The sequence below is a fragment of the Taudactylus pleione genome, unplaced genomic scaffold (genome assembly GCF_031769625.1).
Source record: "Taudactylus pleione unplaced genomic scaffold, aTauple2 ptg001224l, whole genome shotgun sequence".
Lineage (NCBI taxonomy): Eukaryota > Metazoa > Chordata > Amphibia > Anura > Myobatrachidae > Taudactylus > Taudactylus pleione.
Window position 1 is genome coordinate 575,748 of NW_028285624.1, and position 18,895 is coordinate 594,642.

At 42.9% G+C, this 18,895-nt stretch overlaps 1 protein-coding gene across 1 annotated transcript in view; it reads right to left on the reverse strand.

Moving 5' to 3' along the window:
• Positions 1–18,895, reverse strand: part of LOC148451003 (sialic acid-binding Ig-like lectin 16) — a 104,714-nt gene that overhangs the window by 72,388 nt on the left and 13,431 nt on the right. The window contains exons 3-5 of the mRNA XM_088462396.1: positions 16,068–16,418; positions 8,677–8,940; positions 4,796–4,837 (exon numbers count right to left, since the gene is read on the reverse strand). Coding sequence (XP_088318522.1) covers positions 4,796–4,837; positions 8,677–8,940; positions 16,068–16,418 — 657 coding nt within the window. The remainder of the gene's footprint in view (positions 1–4,795; positions 4,838–8,676; positions 8,941–16,067; positions 16,419–18,895) is intronic.

Genomic DNA, 18,895 nt, shown 5'->3' on the forward strand with positions numbered 1-18,895 from the left:
ATGAACACAAACCCACCCCCTCTTTTTCCCCCTCAGCTGTAGAGGACTGCATCAGCTGCAGCTCCCTAGAAGCATATTACAGCTGTCAGAAATGAAAGGGAATGGCTTCCAATTGGTGTCTCCTGCATACGACTAGCAGACTTTGCTTCCAATGGGAAACCACTGCAATCACGGGGGCTCACTGGTGGTGGCAGATTTTTACTGGGGGGGGGGCGGTGCAGCCACTAGGTAAAATCCGCCACTGATGGCTACCATCATTAATGATTCAATTCACCTTCCCTTCCCCAGGCTCCTTTCAGCATAAAAGAAATTCCCCCAGTACACCATAATGGACCAGCAAAAGAGACATACTGTACTTCCTACACGACAATAGCAATGCAGAGATCTCAGTTACATACATTTGCAAACATATGGTAAGCCACCAGCCACGGCAAGGCGTCTCTGCTCTGGTGGTCCTACGTTACATAATAATAGCACCTTCATTGGGTCATATATTTATTTTGTCTAATCTAGATCAACCCCTCCCTTACATGCACCTGTGATGGACCAATACATTGTGAGCACAGAGACACATGTTTGTAACTTTAGATATTACTGCTCCCACAGGCTGTATAGCCGGAGGCTGCCATAGTCTGTGTTAAGATTCAAAGTGTTCTGATTATAAGTGTAAATACAATTTGATAACTAAGTCGGAGTTACGCTGCAGATCTTATTTGTCATATGCGCACCATGCAAAGACTGATGTGACTTCTTCTCTGCATTCCACAGGTAAATTACAACTACTGCTCCCATCAGATGCTGTTTTAGTGATTGCCTCAGCACAGTTTTGAAAATTTATACTGGGTAAATTACAACTACTGCTCCCATCAGATGCTGTTTTAGTGATTGCCTCAGCACAGTTTTGAAAATTTATACTGGGTAAATTACAACTACTGCTCCCATCAGATGCTGTTTTAGTGATTGCCTCAGCACAGTTTTAAAAATTTATACTGGGTAAATTACAACTACTGCTCCCATCAGATGCTGTTTTAGTGATTGCCTCAGCACAGTTTTGAAAATTTATACTGGGTAAATTACAACTACTGCTATACTAAGAGCAATTTATCTAAAGGAAGTTAGGAATGTATTGTGAATCTGTGTTGGCCTCCCCCTTCTCACAAATTGTTTATCTTAGACTTTATTGCATCCCAATTTAGTGTGTGTTAGAGCTTTTGGGGTGGGGTCCCAATCAGTGAGCACAGAGACACATGTTTGTAACTTTAGATATTACTGCTCCCACAGGCTGCCATAGTCTGTGTTAAGATTCAAAGTGTTCTGATTATAAGTGTAAATACAATTTGATAACTAAGTCGGAGTTACGCTGCAGATCTTATTTGTCATATGCGCACCATGCAAAGACTGATGTGACTTCTTCTCTGCATTCCACAGGTAAATTACAACTACTGCTCCCATCAGATGCTGTTTTAGTGATTGCCTCAGCACAGTTTTGAAAATTTATACTGGGTAAATTACAACTACTGCTCCCATCAGATGCTGTTTTAGTGATTGCCTCAGCACAGTTTTGAAAATTTATACTGGGTAAATTACAACTACTGCTCCCATCAGATGCTGTTTTAGTGATTGCCTCAGCACAGTTTTGAAAATTTATACTGGGTAAATTACAACTACTGCTCCCATCAGATGCTGTTTTAGTGATTGCCTCAGCACAGTTTTGAAAATTTATACTGGGTAAATTACAACTACTGCTATACTAAGAGCAATTTATCTAAAGGAAGTTAGGAATGTATTGTGAATCTGTGTTGGCCTCCCCCTTCTCACAAATTGTTTATCTTAGACTTTATTGCATCCCAATTTAGTGTGTGTTAGAGCTTTTGGGGTGGGGTCCCAATCAGTGAGCACAGAGACACATGTTTGTAACTTTAGATATTACTGCTCCCACAGGCTGCCATAGTCTGTGTTAAGATTCAAAGTGTTCTGATTATAAGTGTAAATACAATTTGATAACTAAGTCGGAGTTACGCTGCAGATCTTATTTGTCATATGCGCACCATGCAAAGACTGATGTGACTTCTTCTCTGCATTCCACAGGTAAATTACAACTACTGCTCCCATCAGATGCTGTTTTAGTGATTGCCTCAGCACAGTTTTGAAAATTTATACTGGGTAAATTACAACTACTGCTCCCATCAGATGCTGTTTTAGTGATTGCCTCAGCACAGTTTTGAAAATTTATACTGGGTAAATTACAACTACTGCTCCCATCAGATGCTGTTTTAGTGATTGCCTCAGCACAGTTTTGAAAATTTATACTGGGTAAATTACAACTACTGCTCCCATCAGATGCTGTTTTAGTGATTGCCTCAGCACAGTTTTGAAAATTTATACTGGGTAAATTACAACTACTGCTATACTAAGAGCAATTTATCTAAAGGAAGTTAGGAATGTATTGTGAATCTGTGTTGGCCTCCCCCTTCTCACAAATTGTTTATCTTAGACTTTATTGCATCCCAATTTAGTGTGTGTTAGAGCTTTTGGGGTGGGGTCCCAATCAGTGAGCACAGAGACACATGTTTGTAACTTTAGATATTACTGCTCCCACAGGCTGCCATAGTCTGTGTTAAGATTCAAAGTGTTCTGATTATAAGTGTAAATACAATTTGATAACTAAGTCGGAGTTACGCTGGAGTTAAACTGGAGGAAAACGAAACTCAAAACCAGAACACTTTCTGAACAACAAGAAGCAACATACTTATGTGAATGAACAAAATCAACATCTTCTGCTGTATCCAGGCAACTACTTACTGCACTCACTGCTTGGACACTGCAAGTGCTCCCCTGTCTGTGTGCTGCTCTTGTTGATTGATCTTTGTTGAACAGAACACTTTGGACTGGATCAGCTCGGGTACATTGTAATTTTGTCCTCATTCATTTTGTATTGCCTTTTCCAATTGTGTCACATCTATCCACATTAATCATTTGTTTATAAACTAATTCCTGCACCCACTACTCACATACCTCTCCTTTATATATCACTTTTGGAGCTGCGCTCATACATTAGCAGCACTGTTCTTTACATGTATTTTTGAACATTTAACAACTTTAATCCACACTGACTCTATATCTCACTGTCTCTACATCACACAGCCTCCACTCCAGTTTACATCTCAATTATTACCTTGTCCACAGCATGAACACCCTTACTTCACACAACCCCCATATTCTATGTCCACATAATCCTCTACTTTATCCGTCCCTCTCTTCCCCCTCCTGTTTCCTCCACTTGCTGTTCTTCCTTTTTTTCTCTCATCAGTCTGCTTCCAACCCTCTGCTTCTTTCCCCCACTTCTCCTATACCTCCACTCTCAACCACCTCCCTCCATGGTCTTGTTACCCCACTACTAAGCCCCATTCCCTCCTCGTTCTGTCTGTCACCTCCAGGGCTGCCAAGAGAAATTCTGGGCCCGGGTACTGCAACATCCTGTGGGACCACATCATGTATGGCTGCACCCATTTGTGAGTGGGTCTAGCATGTGAGATGCACCCACTCACAGGAGCATGGCATAGCACCCAGCAGCTGGAACTAAAGTAGTCACTACTGTATTAGGATGGCGGGACAGTCCCATAATAGCTGCATTTCTTGTCAGGCTGTATATAGATGCTAAAATGTAACACACAAATTAAAGTGCTTCTACTTTACTTTGTACATCTCTCATGTAAATAACACAAACAATCTATTTTCTATCATAGAGATAGATGTATGAAGGACTTAATTTTTACATAACATCAGGTCGTCTTATACACACACATTCCGCAGCACATATCCTAACCCACTGCTCCATGCTCCTTCTTCACTATCTACCCCTCTGTGTCGCCCCTGTCTGTCTGCCCTTCCCCTTTAGAATGTAAGCTCTCACGAGCAGGGCCCTCATCCTCACGTGCTTCTCCTCCCCCTACTTATAGTATAATTTACTCCTAACTCCCTACAATGGCACCTACCACCTGGTTGCTCATGTCCTGCTGCTTGTGTTTTGCAGCTGAGTTTATAACCTTGTCCTTGTCCTGCATTGTTTTGTATTACTATTAACTGTTTTTCTTGTGTGCTCATTTATGTACTGTGTAAGGCGCTGCGGAACCTTTGTGGTGCCATATAAATAAAGGATAATAATAATAATAATAATAATATAAGCAACTACCTCTTCTGTATCACTGTCCTATTAATATAGATGTTGCTATCAGAGGTACTGTAGATACAGACCGATTGTACATTCAGCTGATCTGACCACCCTATCATCTGCCTGTGTGCTGTTCCCATTCCCATCACTGCAGCTAATGATCACTTGATTGTGTCAGCTACCAATAGATCACTGTTATCAATAATCTATAGGTTATAAGATTACGAGCAGGATCCTCTTTCCAGTCTGTCTGTTCTTAATCAGTCTTGTTTTATTGCTAGTTTGTTTCAAATGTCGAAGCCCAACAACAAATACTGGCGCTATATAAATGTTACTATACTGTACAATGTAAATAATTGTATTATTACAGAGATACTGGGAAAAGATGACTTGGCTCTTCCATTTTCTTCTCTGAAGTCTGATCTTCCATTATAAGTTGTTTGTTGGTTGGGAAGCTGTTAAATCTCATGGGTTCACCAAGCATCATATTTGTACTGTAGATGCTATAATGATGAGTATATTTCATTCAACTCTTTTCATACTATTGTCTATAACTGCTATAATTTAATATTGAAGTAACAAGACACTTAGTATAACAGTATTTAAACAGACATATCGCCATACCTTTATATTCGTAAAATTTGATATCTGGTTTTCTTGGTGGATCTGTAATGAGACAGCTTTGGTGGAACTTTTACATCACTGTATACCCATCTTTTTCTGTTAATACTTTATTTACATTAAAGAAAATAGATGCTACACAGAATAATGAACAACAAGCCCCTCTACATCAATCCAAGCTGATAAGAAACAGAAGATCAAAGGGCCTGATTCTCTACAGATCGCTATTGTGATAGCGGCTGTGATTACGTACGCAAATCTGTTGCAAAAATATGCTAATGAATGCAATCACAATGCCATCGCACAGCCAGCATAGAGACGCACACTACCGCTATCTCACATCCGTAATACCTTGTAGTCCTGCGTATACATCGGGAACATCGAGTAACATCGGCCCCTCAAGCACAATTGCAACAGGTCTGACCTTACTCAGAATTGTTAACCTTGTCGCAAGCAGTAAGCACTGAACCTGCGTATGCCGTCACAGCGGATAATTTATGCACGCCCATTCAACGGCGTTTAACCAGACAGGCACGCCTGCGTTTCTCCAACCACATCCCCATCACTACCCCAAAACGCTGACCTCCTGTCACTCACTCTGCGATAGCTTTGTGTGATGCGTGATCGCAGTTCTGTGGATGTGCATGCATACTGCGAAGCCAACGCACGCACAGTATGCAACAATCGGTCGCCTATGTTCGCAATCGCAATAGCGATCCCTAGTGAATCGGGGGCAAAATTGTGAACTTTACAAAAAATTATTATGGCCGGGATGATCTACAGTATGTAACAGGTTAATATATGATTCTTAAACTGCCAGACACCAGGTTAGATGCCCTAAGCCTTGGAGAGAGATAAAATGGAGAGAGATAAAGTACCAACCAATCAGCCCCTAACTGTTATTTTTCAAACACAGGGGCCTATTCATCAAAACTAAAATAACGTTTTTAAGGACATTTTCCTTAAATAACGTTATTTTGGTATTCATGAACAGACTTAACACAGGAGATATCACAGATATCTTCTTGCTAAGTTCCCCTGCGTTAATTTCCCAACTCCCCATACATTAGTAATATGGGGATGTGGAAATTGTGGTATTCATCAAATTCCGAAAATTATAAATTTTCGGAATTTGATGCAGTTACTATTCGCCACTGTGAGGTGACGAATAGCAGAATCCACTTACCTGTATCCGCATGTGCAGGTCCCCCGATGAGTCCCTCCGGCGCTCTGCTCCGTCCTCAGGCTCCGTCCTGCTGGTCTGTCATGTGGTTTCCCAGCAGAGCACAAGAAAGTTTAGAAAAAGAAAAAAAAAAATTTTTTTTTTCTAATCTGTCATGTGGTCTGCTGGGAAACCACATGACAGACCATCAGGACGGAGCCGAAGGCTGCTGCGCGGACAGGTAAGTCGGGGGGGGGGGGAAGGTGAGCGGAGGGGGGTCGGGGGGGTCCAAAACTTAACGCATCTGTAGGCAATGCTGCGCATGCGCTGGTTTTACAGATGTAACAGCGCATGCGCAGCACTGTTTCCAGATGCGATAAGGTAGTGTAGGCAGGGAAAAGTATCTATTTCCCGAAAAGCTGTCATCGCAAAAATTACAGCTTTTCGGAATAGATACTTATGGAGAGGTGGAATGATGAATTCCACCTATAATTAGGTAGAACTCCATGAGAGTTCTAAAGCTAATTATCTCCATTGAATCACAGATATCTCCTTGCTAAGTCCCCCTGCGTTAATTTCCACACTCCCCATACATTAGTACATTAGTATGGGGATGTTGAAATTGTGGTATTCATCAAATTCCGAAAATTATGAATTTTCGGAATTTGATGCAGTAACTATTCGCCACTGTGAGGTGGCGAATAGCAGGTGAAACTTACCTGTATCCACGTGTGCAGGTCCCCCGACGAGTCCCTCCGGCGCTCTGCTCCGTCCTCAGGCTCCGGAGGCTGGTCGGACATGTGTGCTCCCCAGCAGAGCACAACAAAGTTTAGAAAAAGAGAAATTTTTTTTTTTTTCTCTAATCTGTCAGGTGGTCTGCTGGGAAACCACATGACAGACCAGCAGGACGGAGCCGGAAGCTGCTGCGCGGACAGGTAAGGCGGGGGGGGAGGTGAGCGGAGGGGGGAGGGGGGTGGGGGGGGGTCGGGGGGGGTACACAAACTTACCGCATCTGTAGGCAGTGCTGCGCATGCGCTGGTTTTACAGATGTAACAGCGCATGCGCAGCACTGTTTCCAGATGCGATAAGGTAGTGTAGGCAGGGAAAAGTATCTATTTCCCGAAAAGCTGTCATCGCAAAAATGACAGCTTTTCGGAATAGATACTTATGGAGAGGTGGAATGATGAATTCCACCTATAATTAGCTAGAACTCCATGAGAGTTCTAAAGCTAATTATCTCCATTGAATTTTTACGCTTAATGAATAGGCCCCACAGTTTCTTAATTAACTGGAGCTGATTCGTTGGGACTTTATCTCTCTCCAAGCTTTGATAAATCTGCCCTGTAGTTTGGAACACAAACCACAGAATATATTGTCGATTTGATTTATAAGGTACCATAATGCTCAACACCACCAGAATTTAATGTCAGGTTAGATTTTGAGTCAATGTTGGATTTATACAGTATTTTTTTTTATTATAATGTTTCTCAAATTCCCGCAGTATTTTTGCTGCATTATGCATTAGAATACTTTTTGCTTTATTAGAGTATTAGAGTAAGTTCCCATGAGGGAGACTATAGAGATTTTAGCATATAACATAAGAAAATGCGGTTTGCAAGACTTCGCATGTGATGTAAAAAAAACCCCCAAACCTCTTTATACATTTGTTTAGTTGGTACAGTATGTGGAAAAGAGCTTGTTTATTGGCTGAGTGTGCAGGGACTCTGAGAGGGAAGGAGGGTAGTCTTTACCCAGTGCACATTTGGAGCACGTGAAAGGGGTCATGGCCTCATGCCGGTGAGACCATGCACCCAAATGTGTTACATTTTGGGGGTGTGGCTGAGTGTCACGTCCCTGTCCTTGTCATGCTGGGGGTTTTCCCAGTGCTCCAGGAGCCGCTGGGAAGCCACCAGCCTTTACCTGCACAGTCTAAATGACAAACACTTGCGCACGCCAGATTGGGTTTTGGATGTCGGCGCTCAGGATCACGGTGATCAGAATCCAGACGTCGGCTTCCCAACAGAATTAGGATGTCGACACTTGTCAGTCAGTATCCTAACCCTCCCCCTCTCCCTAACCCTAACCTTCCCTCCCTGGTGCCCAGGGCTGGACTGCCCATCTGGCACTTCTGGAAAATGCCAGAAGGGCCGGTGGGCAGATGAGTCAGTCCGTGTCAAACCCCAGCCGAGCAGCTCCAACTCCCAGCACTCTGTTCAGCTAGGGAATCTGAAAGACGGGGGCGTGCGGCGAGGCCAGGTCCCCGTGACTCACGGCACGTCCCTGTCAGGCGAGCCCACATTGCTTTTGATGCGAGGCCATGCCCCTTTTGTGGGCGCTCGCACAGGGGGACTGTCAGGACTGCATTTACACCTGCAAAATCCAACTGACATTGACGTCAATTTTCAAATGGAATTAAAACTGACAGCTAGTTATAATGCGATTTGTACAGTCACACATGGTGTCGGTTTTGATATAGACAAAAAAATTTACCTTTAGTAAATATGCCCTTTAGTGTTCACTGCAACAGGCTCTTATCGGAGCCACCAACCAAGCAAGATCATTTTCATCAATAACCAATACTAAACATTTCTTATTGCTGTGATGTACTGGGATAAGCCATTTTATTATATATGACACAGGCCACCAAGTATAAATGTGTGGTGAACAAATTAAATGTTAGTAGGTAGTACTATTATGCTTATGAGTAAATATATATACTTACAGTGAACATTCAGGCTTATAGTGTTCTCTGTAGAAGACGTCACCCCTGGGAAAGTCACCTTACAGGTTACAGTTGTGTTGTGATCTCTCGGATATGGAGTAAATGTCACAGTTGATGAGTTTTCCCAATTTCCTCTCTTGCTCTTTGTCCATTGGAAAATTGGGGAAGTTCCCGTGCAGTTCACAGAAAAAGAGCAAGTTAGAGTCACCTGGCGACCTGAAACTAGGGTCCCGGGATTGGAGACTTCTGGCTTTTGCACAAGATCTGAATATAAATTGGAAACAGATAGCAGACATTATTACCTTGCTCTGATGTCAATCAAAATAAACATTTGGAAATAAGTTTGATTCCCTGAACTTCTCCAAACTGTATTTTTATTGTGGTTGGAATTTCTATATAATATTTTTTCACACTGGTAACCTTTCCCTCCTGTGAATACACTCCATTTACTATGACTCTCTGTTTTCTATCCTGCAGCCAAGATCTTATCCATTCAACCATCTTAGAATCAAGGTCTAAGCTTTTAAGTTTATATAACAGTATGCAAAGTGGGACAGTGTCAAAAGTCTAGATGGGCTACATATATGGCCCACCTTGATCTATTACTTTAGTCACACCACCAAAAAAATCAATAAGATTTGTTTGACATTATCTCCCATCTGTAGATCCATACTGTTTGGGATCTTGTAAGGGGATGTAGACAGGTAGCCGACGGTCTAAATGCCTAATGCCGGCTTCCCAACTGTCTAATCCTGGCAAGGTACTGACGGATGTCGAAATCCCGACACTTGTCATTAGACCTATGCTGGGAGCCCAACGACCGGTGTACCGAATGAAGGTTTGCCGGGCTCTGGGCGGGGGGCGAGGGTTAGGTTTTAGGGCTCCAGAGGGGACTTAGGGTTAGGCACCCCCTTGAGAGGGTTAGGTTTAGGCTAGGGAAAGGGGGGTTAGGGTTAGGCACCCCCGCGTGGAGGTTAGGGTTAGGCCCCCCCCCCGGTAGACTTAGATTTAGGCTGCAGGGAAGGGGGGTTATGTATTGGCACTTAGAGAGGGGTTAGGGTTAGGCACTAGGGGCGGAGGTTAGGATTAGGCACCCCTAAGGGAGGGTTAGGGTAGGGAGTAGGGTTAACAGCACCTACCTTAATTAGCGATCAGGATCTTCACCTCTGCTGTGCTTCCGCTGTCGGGATTTGAACCGTCGGCCATGCGGCCGGCGGTAATACCTACTACACCCCTTGTAAGTTGCTTGGTTTGAGGTGTTCTACAACTCTTTCTTTTTGGAGTGTTTTCATCAATTTCCCTATTACTGATGTAAGGCTCACTGGTCGGTAGTCACTTTCTTCTTCCTTGCATCCACATTTGTTTTTAAGCTCTTTTAGTATCCTTGGTGTATGCCATCTGTCCCCATTTATTTATCCATTTTCAGTTTTGAGAGTTCTTTTAGGACCTTCTCCTCTGTAAATGTCTTTGTATCTACCTCATTTTTATGTATTTACTTGCAACTTAACTGTGGCCCCTTCCCCTCTCTTTCTGTAGTGAATACTGAACATAAATTATGAAGATGATCTACTATTATCTTGTTAACCTCAACAAGATTCTCACTCTGGGGCCTATTCATTAAACCTAAAACTTCTCTGGAAATAATTAGCTTTAGAACTCGCATGGAGTTCTACCTAATTATAGGTGGAATTCATCATTCCACCTCTCCATAAGTATCTATTCCGAAAAGCTGTCATTTTTGCGATGACAGCTTTTGGGGAAATAGATACTTTTCCCTCTCTACACTACCTTATCGCATCTGGAAACAGTGCTGCGCATGCGCTGTTACATCTGTAAAACCAGCGCATGCGCAGCACTGCCTACAGATGCGGTAAGTTTGTTCCTTTTCCTCGTAGAAACAGGTATGTATATCAAGCGCACCTTCACTAGGGTATACTACAACTAACACAGTTTTTCAATCCAATTAAGATTCTATTAAACGTCACTCCTGTTGATAAAATTCCTCATCAGAAGAATTAATTTTATGGGTTTCTTCAGGATATCAATTAACATATAATTCTCCTCCATGTCAACAGCTCCTCCAAATAAAATCATAAAGGGGACATCCCATAGTGAAATAACATCAAATGTATTGAAACATCAAATGACAAATCGTGGTTATTCAAACACAGGTAATAAAAAGTTGCTGCGTACCACTTACAGTAGTCTCTGTACTTTGACCTAAATGGCAGGAAAGGTCTTCCATTTGAAGGTAATTTTTATGAACATCTTCTTTTTCACATTATGAGGAAGTAGCCTCCTACACTGATTGCTGACAAGGTTCCTGGCTGTGCTGAAAACTCTTTCCGAGTACACACTGGAGGGTGGGCAGCTTAAGTACATTAAAGCGAGTTTTTACAAGGGTCTCCAAAATTGCCTTTTTCCCCCCAGTAGTCAAAGGAACTGTCTGACATGCTTATTTGTACACTGTCATTAAAATAATCCTCCATATTCAATGGGTGGTTACTGTATCTGATTGAGTCATGGTAGAGGTGTCACTAATTTTGGGCAATTCTTTTTGACCTGTCCAGATTTCAAAATGTTATGTCATTCTAGTGTGCTGAGTTGACTCATCCTCATCACCAGTGGGTCCAGTGGTGTATCTATAATGGGTGCAGTGTGTGCAGGGCACATGGGCCCCTGGGTCCAGGGGGGCCCCGCACCGCACACCCTGCACCCATATTATTTTAAACTCACCTATCTGTAGTCCCGCATCAGTTGTCAGCTCTGCTCAGAACACCAGAAAATGGCCACTGCGGCAATTTTTCCGGTGCTCTGTGCTTGTACAGAAGACTCTGGGCATACTCTAGTGCTCAGAGTCTACTGCGCTTTCACAGAATGCCGGAAAATGGCCACCATGGCCATTTTTTTCTGGTGTTCTGCACATGTGCAGTAGACTCCGGGCACACTCTAGTGCCCGGAGTCTACTAATGCTACGGTGGCTGGCCAGCTGCATCAGTTGGCTGCCGGCCACTGGGGAGAGAAGAGGGGGCCTCACAAGGGGAGTGCACACGGGCCCCCTCATCTCTTAAGACGCCCCTGAGTGGGTCTCTTGGGAAAGCTCAGTTTTATCCTGGCAGCAGCAGTTGGATATGTCATCATGTCATGTGCTGCTTGATCTGACAACTTGCCCACAAGGAGCCCTTTGCATCTCTAAAGATCTGTGCCAGTTGGAAAGAAAGATATGGCGTATGGCTAAAGCCTAGGATCAAGCATGGTTGACAAATGAACATACTTGTCAGAATCACTTAGTTTCATATCCTCCTTCAGTTTCTTAAGCTGCTTTTCCAGTATTCTAATTATGGGAATAACTTGACTCAAGCTGGCAGTGTCAGATCTCACTTCAAATGTTCGTACTTCAAATGGTTTCAATACCTCACATATCACAAAATGTTTTCTCCACTGTGCTGAACTAAGGTACATTTCTCCTTTTCTCCTTATGTCATGGCTTGTTTTGTAGGTTTGAATGGCTTGTTGCTGTTCTTCCATTCGCTGAAGCATATAAAGGGTTGAATTACACCTTGTTACCACCTCTTGTTTCAGTTGGTTGCATGGCAAATTGAACTGTTCTTGTACGTGCTGCAATCTTCTACATATAGTTGTTGAATGGTGAAAATGTTCATCTCCTGCATGCATCTGTCATTTTCAAAAAATATCTGTACCACCAAGTTGATTGTGCACAAAACATGGGACATGTTCAAATTCACCCAGTTGTAAAGCTCTCACAATATTTGTTGCATTATCAGAAATGACAAATCCTGAGCAGAGTCCTAGCAGGGTAGGCCATATGACTACTGCATGTTTTTCTAACATGTTGACACCAGTATGCCTCTTAGTGAAGATGGTAACACAGAAAGTAGCCTGCCTGTGAATGAGCTTGCATAGTTTGTTAGATGCTGCTGCTGTTCCTGCTGCTGAAGGCTATACACCCACCCAGTGGACTGTCACAGTCATGTAACCTTTCGTTTCACCAATACCACTTGTCCAAATATCTGTGATTAAGTGGATAGAGGGTACAATGTCATTTTGTAGGCCCATACATAGTTTTTTGTTTAATTGCTGCTCTTGTAAACTGGAATTGAGATGGAATTTGGTAGCAGGGACACAGGATCTCAATTAGCTTGTCTAAAAAATGATTGATGGATATTGGATGAAGATTTAATACTAACATAGCCGTCATGGCTTCAGTGATCTGCTGTGCAACTGGGTGGCAGATATCATACTTGCTTCCTCTTGAAATCTTGAAAAGTATAGTTTAACAGTCAATTGTTTTATAAAACTTCTACTGGTATTCTTGGTCCCCTTCTGGGATGAAGATCCACCTTCAGCAGCATAGGCAGCAGGCCTAGTGCTCAAGCATTCTTCTGAGGAATCCTGGAAACCATTAGATGGTTAGGGTCCCTACTTCTACTTACTTTGGCTTTACAAATTCTACAGATGGCAATATAATTATTATCAGGATTTGGGTAAAAGTAATTTCACATATAAGAGGTGGATTTTGGGGTTTTATGCTCAGGCATGACGATGGATTTATTCTTATCATGGGCAAGAACTGCTTCTGCTGGTGCATGACTTACACAAACAACATCCTCATTAGCACTGGCATAAGCTACACACATATCCCTGTTGCACTTCCACAGTAGCATCCTCAATGTGTAGGTCAGCTTCTTTACTTGTGATGCTCATCCCCACATTGGCAGAGGGTGCAGAAATAGTGGAAGGAGGCTTCTCTATGAGTACAGTACCAGAGAGGTTAGGCTCACACTTAGTTGTTTTTTAAGCACTATTTCAGTTTTCATATTTTAGATAACTCTTCTTGACTCACAGTGAGACGGTCTTGCATCATCCTGTGAGGCAGAAGATGCCTGACTGACAGCAGTTACAGAACCACCATTTAAAAATAAAGGACAAGCCTACCCTTGCCACTGCAGGAGGGAGCTGATTGTCAGCTAACAGTGGGGGGCATGCCTAGACAGTTATGTCACATTGGTGGCGGAACCGGGGTGGGGCGATGCAATTGCATCATCTTGGCCCCGCCCCCTCTTTGAAACGTTGTTATTTTTGATGACATGATTCGGCATGAATCGAGTCACTGCCCCCCCCTACGGGGATTTCTAGTTTATTCTGGAGGGAGGTCAGGAGGGTAGGTGGATGCCGGGAGATTTGCTTGCTTTTCCGGGGGGGCCGGGAGCGGCACCGAATATTTGGGAGGCTCCCAGCCAAATCGGGAGGGTAGGCAAGCCTGGGGGGGCGGTGATGCAATTCACATTGAATCTCGTAATTTTGCCCCTGCTTCACAATGCTGGTAATCTCTGCCAGAAAGTTGTGTGTGTGTTAGACCCTTTGATGTGTGTGTGTTATACCCTTTCCCTAAACTTTCCCTTTATTAGAGGTGTTTTCTTCTTTAGAAATGTAAAATATGGTTTTGATATTAGATACCCTGACTGTAAGCCACTATGCCCTTGAGCATCGGCTTTAGTAGATGACATTGAAGTGGTATCGTCAGGACTGGTGGCAGCAGCTGCATTGCGAGTGCTTGGTTGCTGCTCCTGCTGTTCTATTGATTGATCATTGTGATCCATATTGATGCCTGAAGTTTTGTGATCAATCATTATTTTTTTTTAAAGAAAATTTACTACCAACCAACTGCAATTCACTGCACAGGTGCTATTGACCATTTGTGTTGACTTAAACTAAAGAATTACAGACTGAATTTTTTTAACAAATGCTGTTTTTTTAAAAACAATAACAAACTACCCTCCAACTGTGACACACTGTGCACATACTGTAATATTAAGGCAGTGGGTCTTGACCTACTGACCGTTAGTGTTAGACTTAAAATATAGTATCATGGGCTGAAGATTTTTCAACAAACACAATTTAAAAAAATAAAAAACAAAAGTGCCCACTGACTGCGGCGCACTCTGCAGACATTAAGGTGGTAGCCCCTGACCTACTGACCGTTAGTGTTAGACTTAAAGAACACAGTATCATAACCTGAAGTTTTTTAAACAAACACTATTTTTTTTAAACTACACACAACACGTAATTAGTTATATAATAGAATAATGTTCTGCGCTATAAAAAAAACAATGTTTTGCTGACTGCCTATCCAAAATAACTAGCTAGGACAGTATTACTGTAAGGGGGATGTGGGTGCCACTGCCCATCAAAGACAAACAGTGTTGCTGAACTTGAAGAAGTTAAGGTTGAACTCTGCAGCTCCGCTGTATCTCCTGATCTTTCCCTCAGGCGGTCCTGTGATAAATGACGCCTAAATCACAGTCGGAGGGACTTATATTGGATCGAAAACAAGTGAGATCTGACAACAGGAAGATGATGATTCGCCTTGTTTTGGATTACAAAAATGGTGGAGAAATCCGAGCCGGGGCATCTCAGATCAGGTAAATTTGGGTGGGTCCAATTTCCTGGAAACTGAACCCACTCATCTCTAGTATTTTCCTATGGTTGTTACATTTGTGTTAAAGTTCTATTCAATTTATATTTGTTAACATGTTGCACAGTCTTTTGATATATGCTTGTTTATTTATTTGCACTTTTTATTTAGACTTGCTTTTGCTTTGCAACTGTTATATAGTCTACAAAGTTTGTATTGTTACTTTTCAAAATTCTGTTAAAAAAAACAAACTTTGATTAAATATGTATTGTATATCATTATTTCTGGATAAGATTGAATTGATGGATCATCTGAAGCATCCCAGGCCCCCCAAAACCTTAATCTAGCTTTAGTCAGGACTGGCAGTCTCAGGGAGAAAAAAACTCCTTCTGGAGAGTGACAATCCAGTGTCGGACTAGCAGAAAGAACTTGCAATGTGACGCCTGCTAGTGCATGGACTGGGGACTTACTGGGTGGTGAATCTTACTGGGTGGTCTACAGCCCTGCAGCCCCTAGGTCAAATTTTCCACTGATTAAGATGCATTAGAAAAGAAAGGAAGTGTATATTGCAGAAATTTATGAAATCAGGGAATGTAAACTTAGGGTATGACTGTATTCCTGTAACCAAAGTAAAATGTAGTATTACAAAAAAATTATAGCATGTGAGATATAGGTCAATATTCACTATAAGATGTTTTTTGGTGCATAATAACTTCCCACCTTTCTTCCCCCACAGGACCCCATAGTATTACATCCTGTACATCCTGATGATACTGACTAGGCATAAGGGGAGGACAGGAGGAGATCGGCTCCTGAGGTGGGTGTGATAGTTTGCGGCATATTCTCAGGTTACTTATTGGGGTAGAATTACTACACGCTGCATAAACATTTGGTTAATCTCAATATTAAATGAATTCATATTCATTATCAAAGGGTGAACAAAAGCAAAGCTTACCTGTTACTGTCACAGATGTTTTGGTTGTTATATAGTTATATTTGATTGATTCTTCAAACCTGAAATAATACGTCCCAGTATCTTCCCTCCTGGCAGCAGTTATTGTCAGTGAGCAGTCTCCTGTGTCTGGATTTCCTGTCAGACGGAAGTTTGGTTTTACCACCTTAGCAGCTTTGTTATTAGAGGCTACAATCTCCTTATCACTTATCTTCCAGTATCCTGTGGAATGTGTGAATGTCCTCCTATAGTCAGCAGTAAAAGTACAAGGGATGGTGACACACAGACCCTCCTGTACAGTGACGTCACCATTCAGCTGGATTGTATAACCAGGCAGCTCCTGACATGTGGTATCTATGGAGAGATGTACTAAGTGATTACTCACAAACTGACATGATACATTGCAGTACAACATAATATACTCAATAAGAGACATTTATATAAGTGGATAAAGCTGCATAGAGGAAGCATAGTAGAAATTTCAGGGAAGATTATCTATGTGTGTCACACTTGCCTACACTCCTGATTTAGCCGGGAGCCTCCCGAAAATCAACTGCCGCTCCCGGCCACCCGGAAAAATAGGCGGGGGGGAGGGGGGGTGGTTACACGATTCACGCTGAATTTCGTTAACTTGGCCCCTTCCCCTGCTTCACACTGCTGGTAATCTCAGCATTGTGTAGTGGGGGTGGGGCCAAGATGATGTGCTCACGTGGCCACACCCCCGGCTCCGCCCCTCAGTATCGGCCACGGCCACCTGCAATGCCGTTCTGGCTGCCCCCTCCCGGAAGAGGCAGCCAGAAAGTCATCAACCCTGATGTGTGTGCGTGTTATACCCTACAGTTGCGAGGTATCGATTAAGCTTTGTCCCAATGCAGCTGTTGTTATTGAAGGCACGGGAGCCATGTCTGAGACTGTGCACCCCAGGTTGGTCTGGGTAGTGCAGAGAGATGGGCACATGTGCAGTGTCATGTCCTAGTGATCTAGCAGTCAGCAGGTCACATGACTGGGAAACTTTTGGAAGCAGCAGCACATGCACATGAGGTGTGACAGGTCATATAGAGGGAGTCTGTGGTAACTGATAGGGGAGACAGACCTGCTCTGGGGTGGTGGTGACGTAATGTAAGAGAGAGACCTGGTCAATACAGGAGGAAGCAGAGTACCCCTCCATACAGAGCCAAAGAAGACTGGGGCAGACATATGAAGCTCTGGGGAGTGATAAACAACCAACCAATCAGCTCCCAACTGTCATTTTTCAAACACAGCCTGTAACATGACAGCTGGGAGCTGAGTGGTTGGTCGTTTATCACTCTGCACTTTATCACTTCCCAGAGCTTCATACATCTGCCCCACAGGAAAAAAGACTCAAAACAAAGGGTGCAGCTGCCTCAGCTCAGACAGAGTATTTCTATACAGTAGTTCAGTGATAGATTTCCTTGAGAAAAAAAGGTGCAGGTTCACTTTAAGAAACAAAAAAACAATCAGCAGCAGCAGCACACACAGTAGCCTGTTTGTTTGCACTGCAGTGTGTGAGTGTGTAGTCAGTGTGCGTGACAAACAACAAACACAGGTATGGTGACAACGATGCCTGCAGTAACCGTTCCCAGGCACCTACTCCATCTACCTACTCTTACTACTACCTACTTCTACAGTCCTGGTCCTACACAGACTCCTAATCCAGTCCCAATGGCACCCTTATTGCTCCCTGATGTTGTGCTAATGGCATTATTTATAAGCCCAGTCCCACACCCTCTCCCTCTGCTCTGCTGTGTGAAATGGCGCTCAATTGAGGGACTTTTATATGCGGTCCATAATATGAGATATCTGATGCCGAGAAGATAACGTTTTGCCTCATTTTGGGATCTGAACTGGGAAGGAAGACCCGAGCCGAGACTTGGATTCACTCGTAACCCCTAAGTTTGGGTGTGTTCAGTTTCCAGGAAAACTGAACCATTCATCTGTAAAAGCACCCTGCATGTATTGCAGGAGTTACAGTATTATTAGCTGTTAGTCTATTACAATTATTAGATACTGTCAGCTGCTCAAGGTGTCTTTATTTTGGGAAAGATTGGCTGCACAAAAGTCCTTCCAAGATTTATATTAAAAATCTCAGTTACTGTCTAAAGGGTTAAAAAAAAACGTATCACATTTATTAAAAAACATACTCTTAGCAGTATAGCAACATCTAATGGATGCAAATAAAAATAATAATAGGTGCAAATGAGTTTCGAGTGTACCAATCTCTAGCTGCAGACTAAAAAGATATTTGTAAACAGGCTAAATGCTACAGTACTAGACCCTAGATGAGTGAAAGTGACTAGGTCTCCCTATTGCAGCCAAACCCAGGTTTGGCTAGACCTGGCCAGAGGCATGGAGTCTAACTCACTTGGTGGTCTTCACCAGTGACCCCTTCAGTTGGGATATGGGTTTCGCTGCACCAAGTGAACAGGTCGCGGCCCTCTGGACAGGTACCTGGGAGTTGCAGGAAGACCGGAAACTATATTTAAGAGAGTTACCACTGAGAACCCTAGAAATGCATTAACACTAGGAAATGAAATGGTTACAGGAGATGATCCAGCTGCAGCCTTGCTCCGAGGAGCACTGGGAATGTAGATACAGGGGTGTACTGAGGGTTTGTAAGAGATACTGTCACAGACTTGCATTGAAGAACACAGGAAAGTGTAACACAGAAATGCACTGAGAATTTGTTAGGGATCCAGTCACAGGCTTGCTCTGAAGAATGCAGGAAAGTGTAACACAGGAATGCACTGAGAATTTGTTAGGGATCCAGTCACAGGTTTGCTTTGAAGAATACAGGAAAGTGTAACACAGGA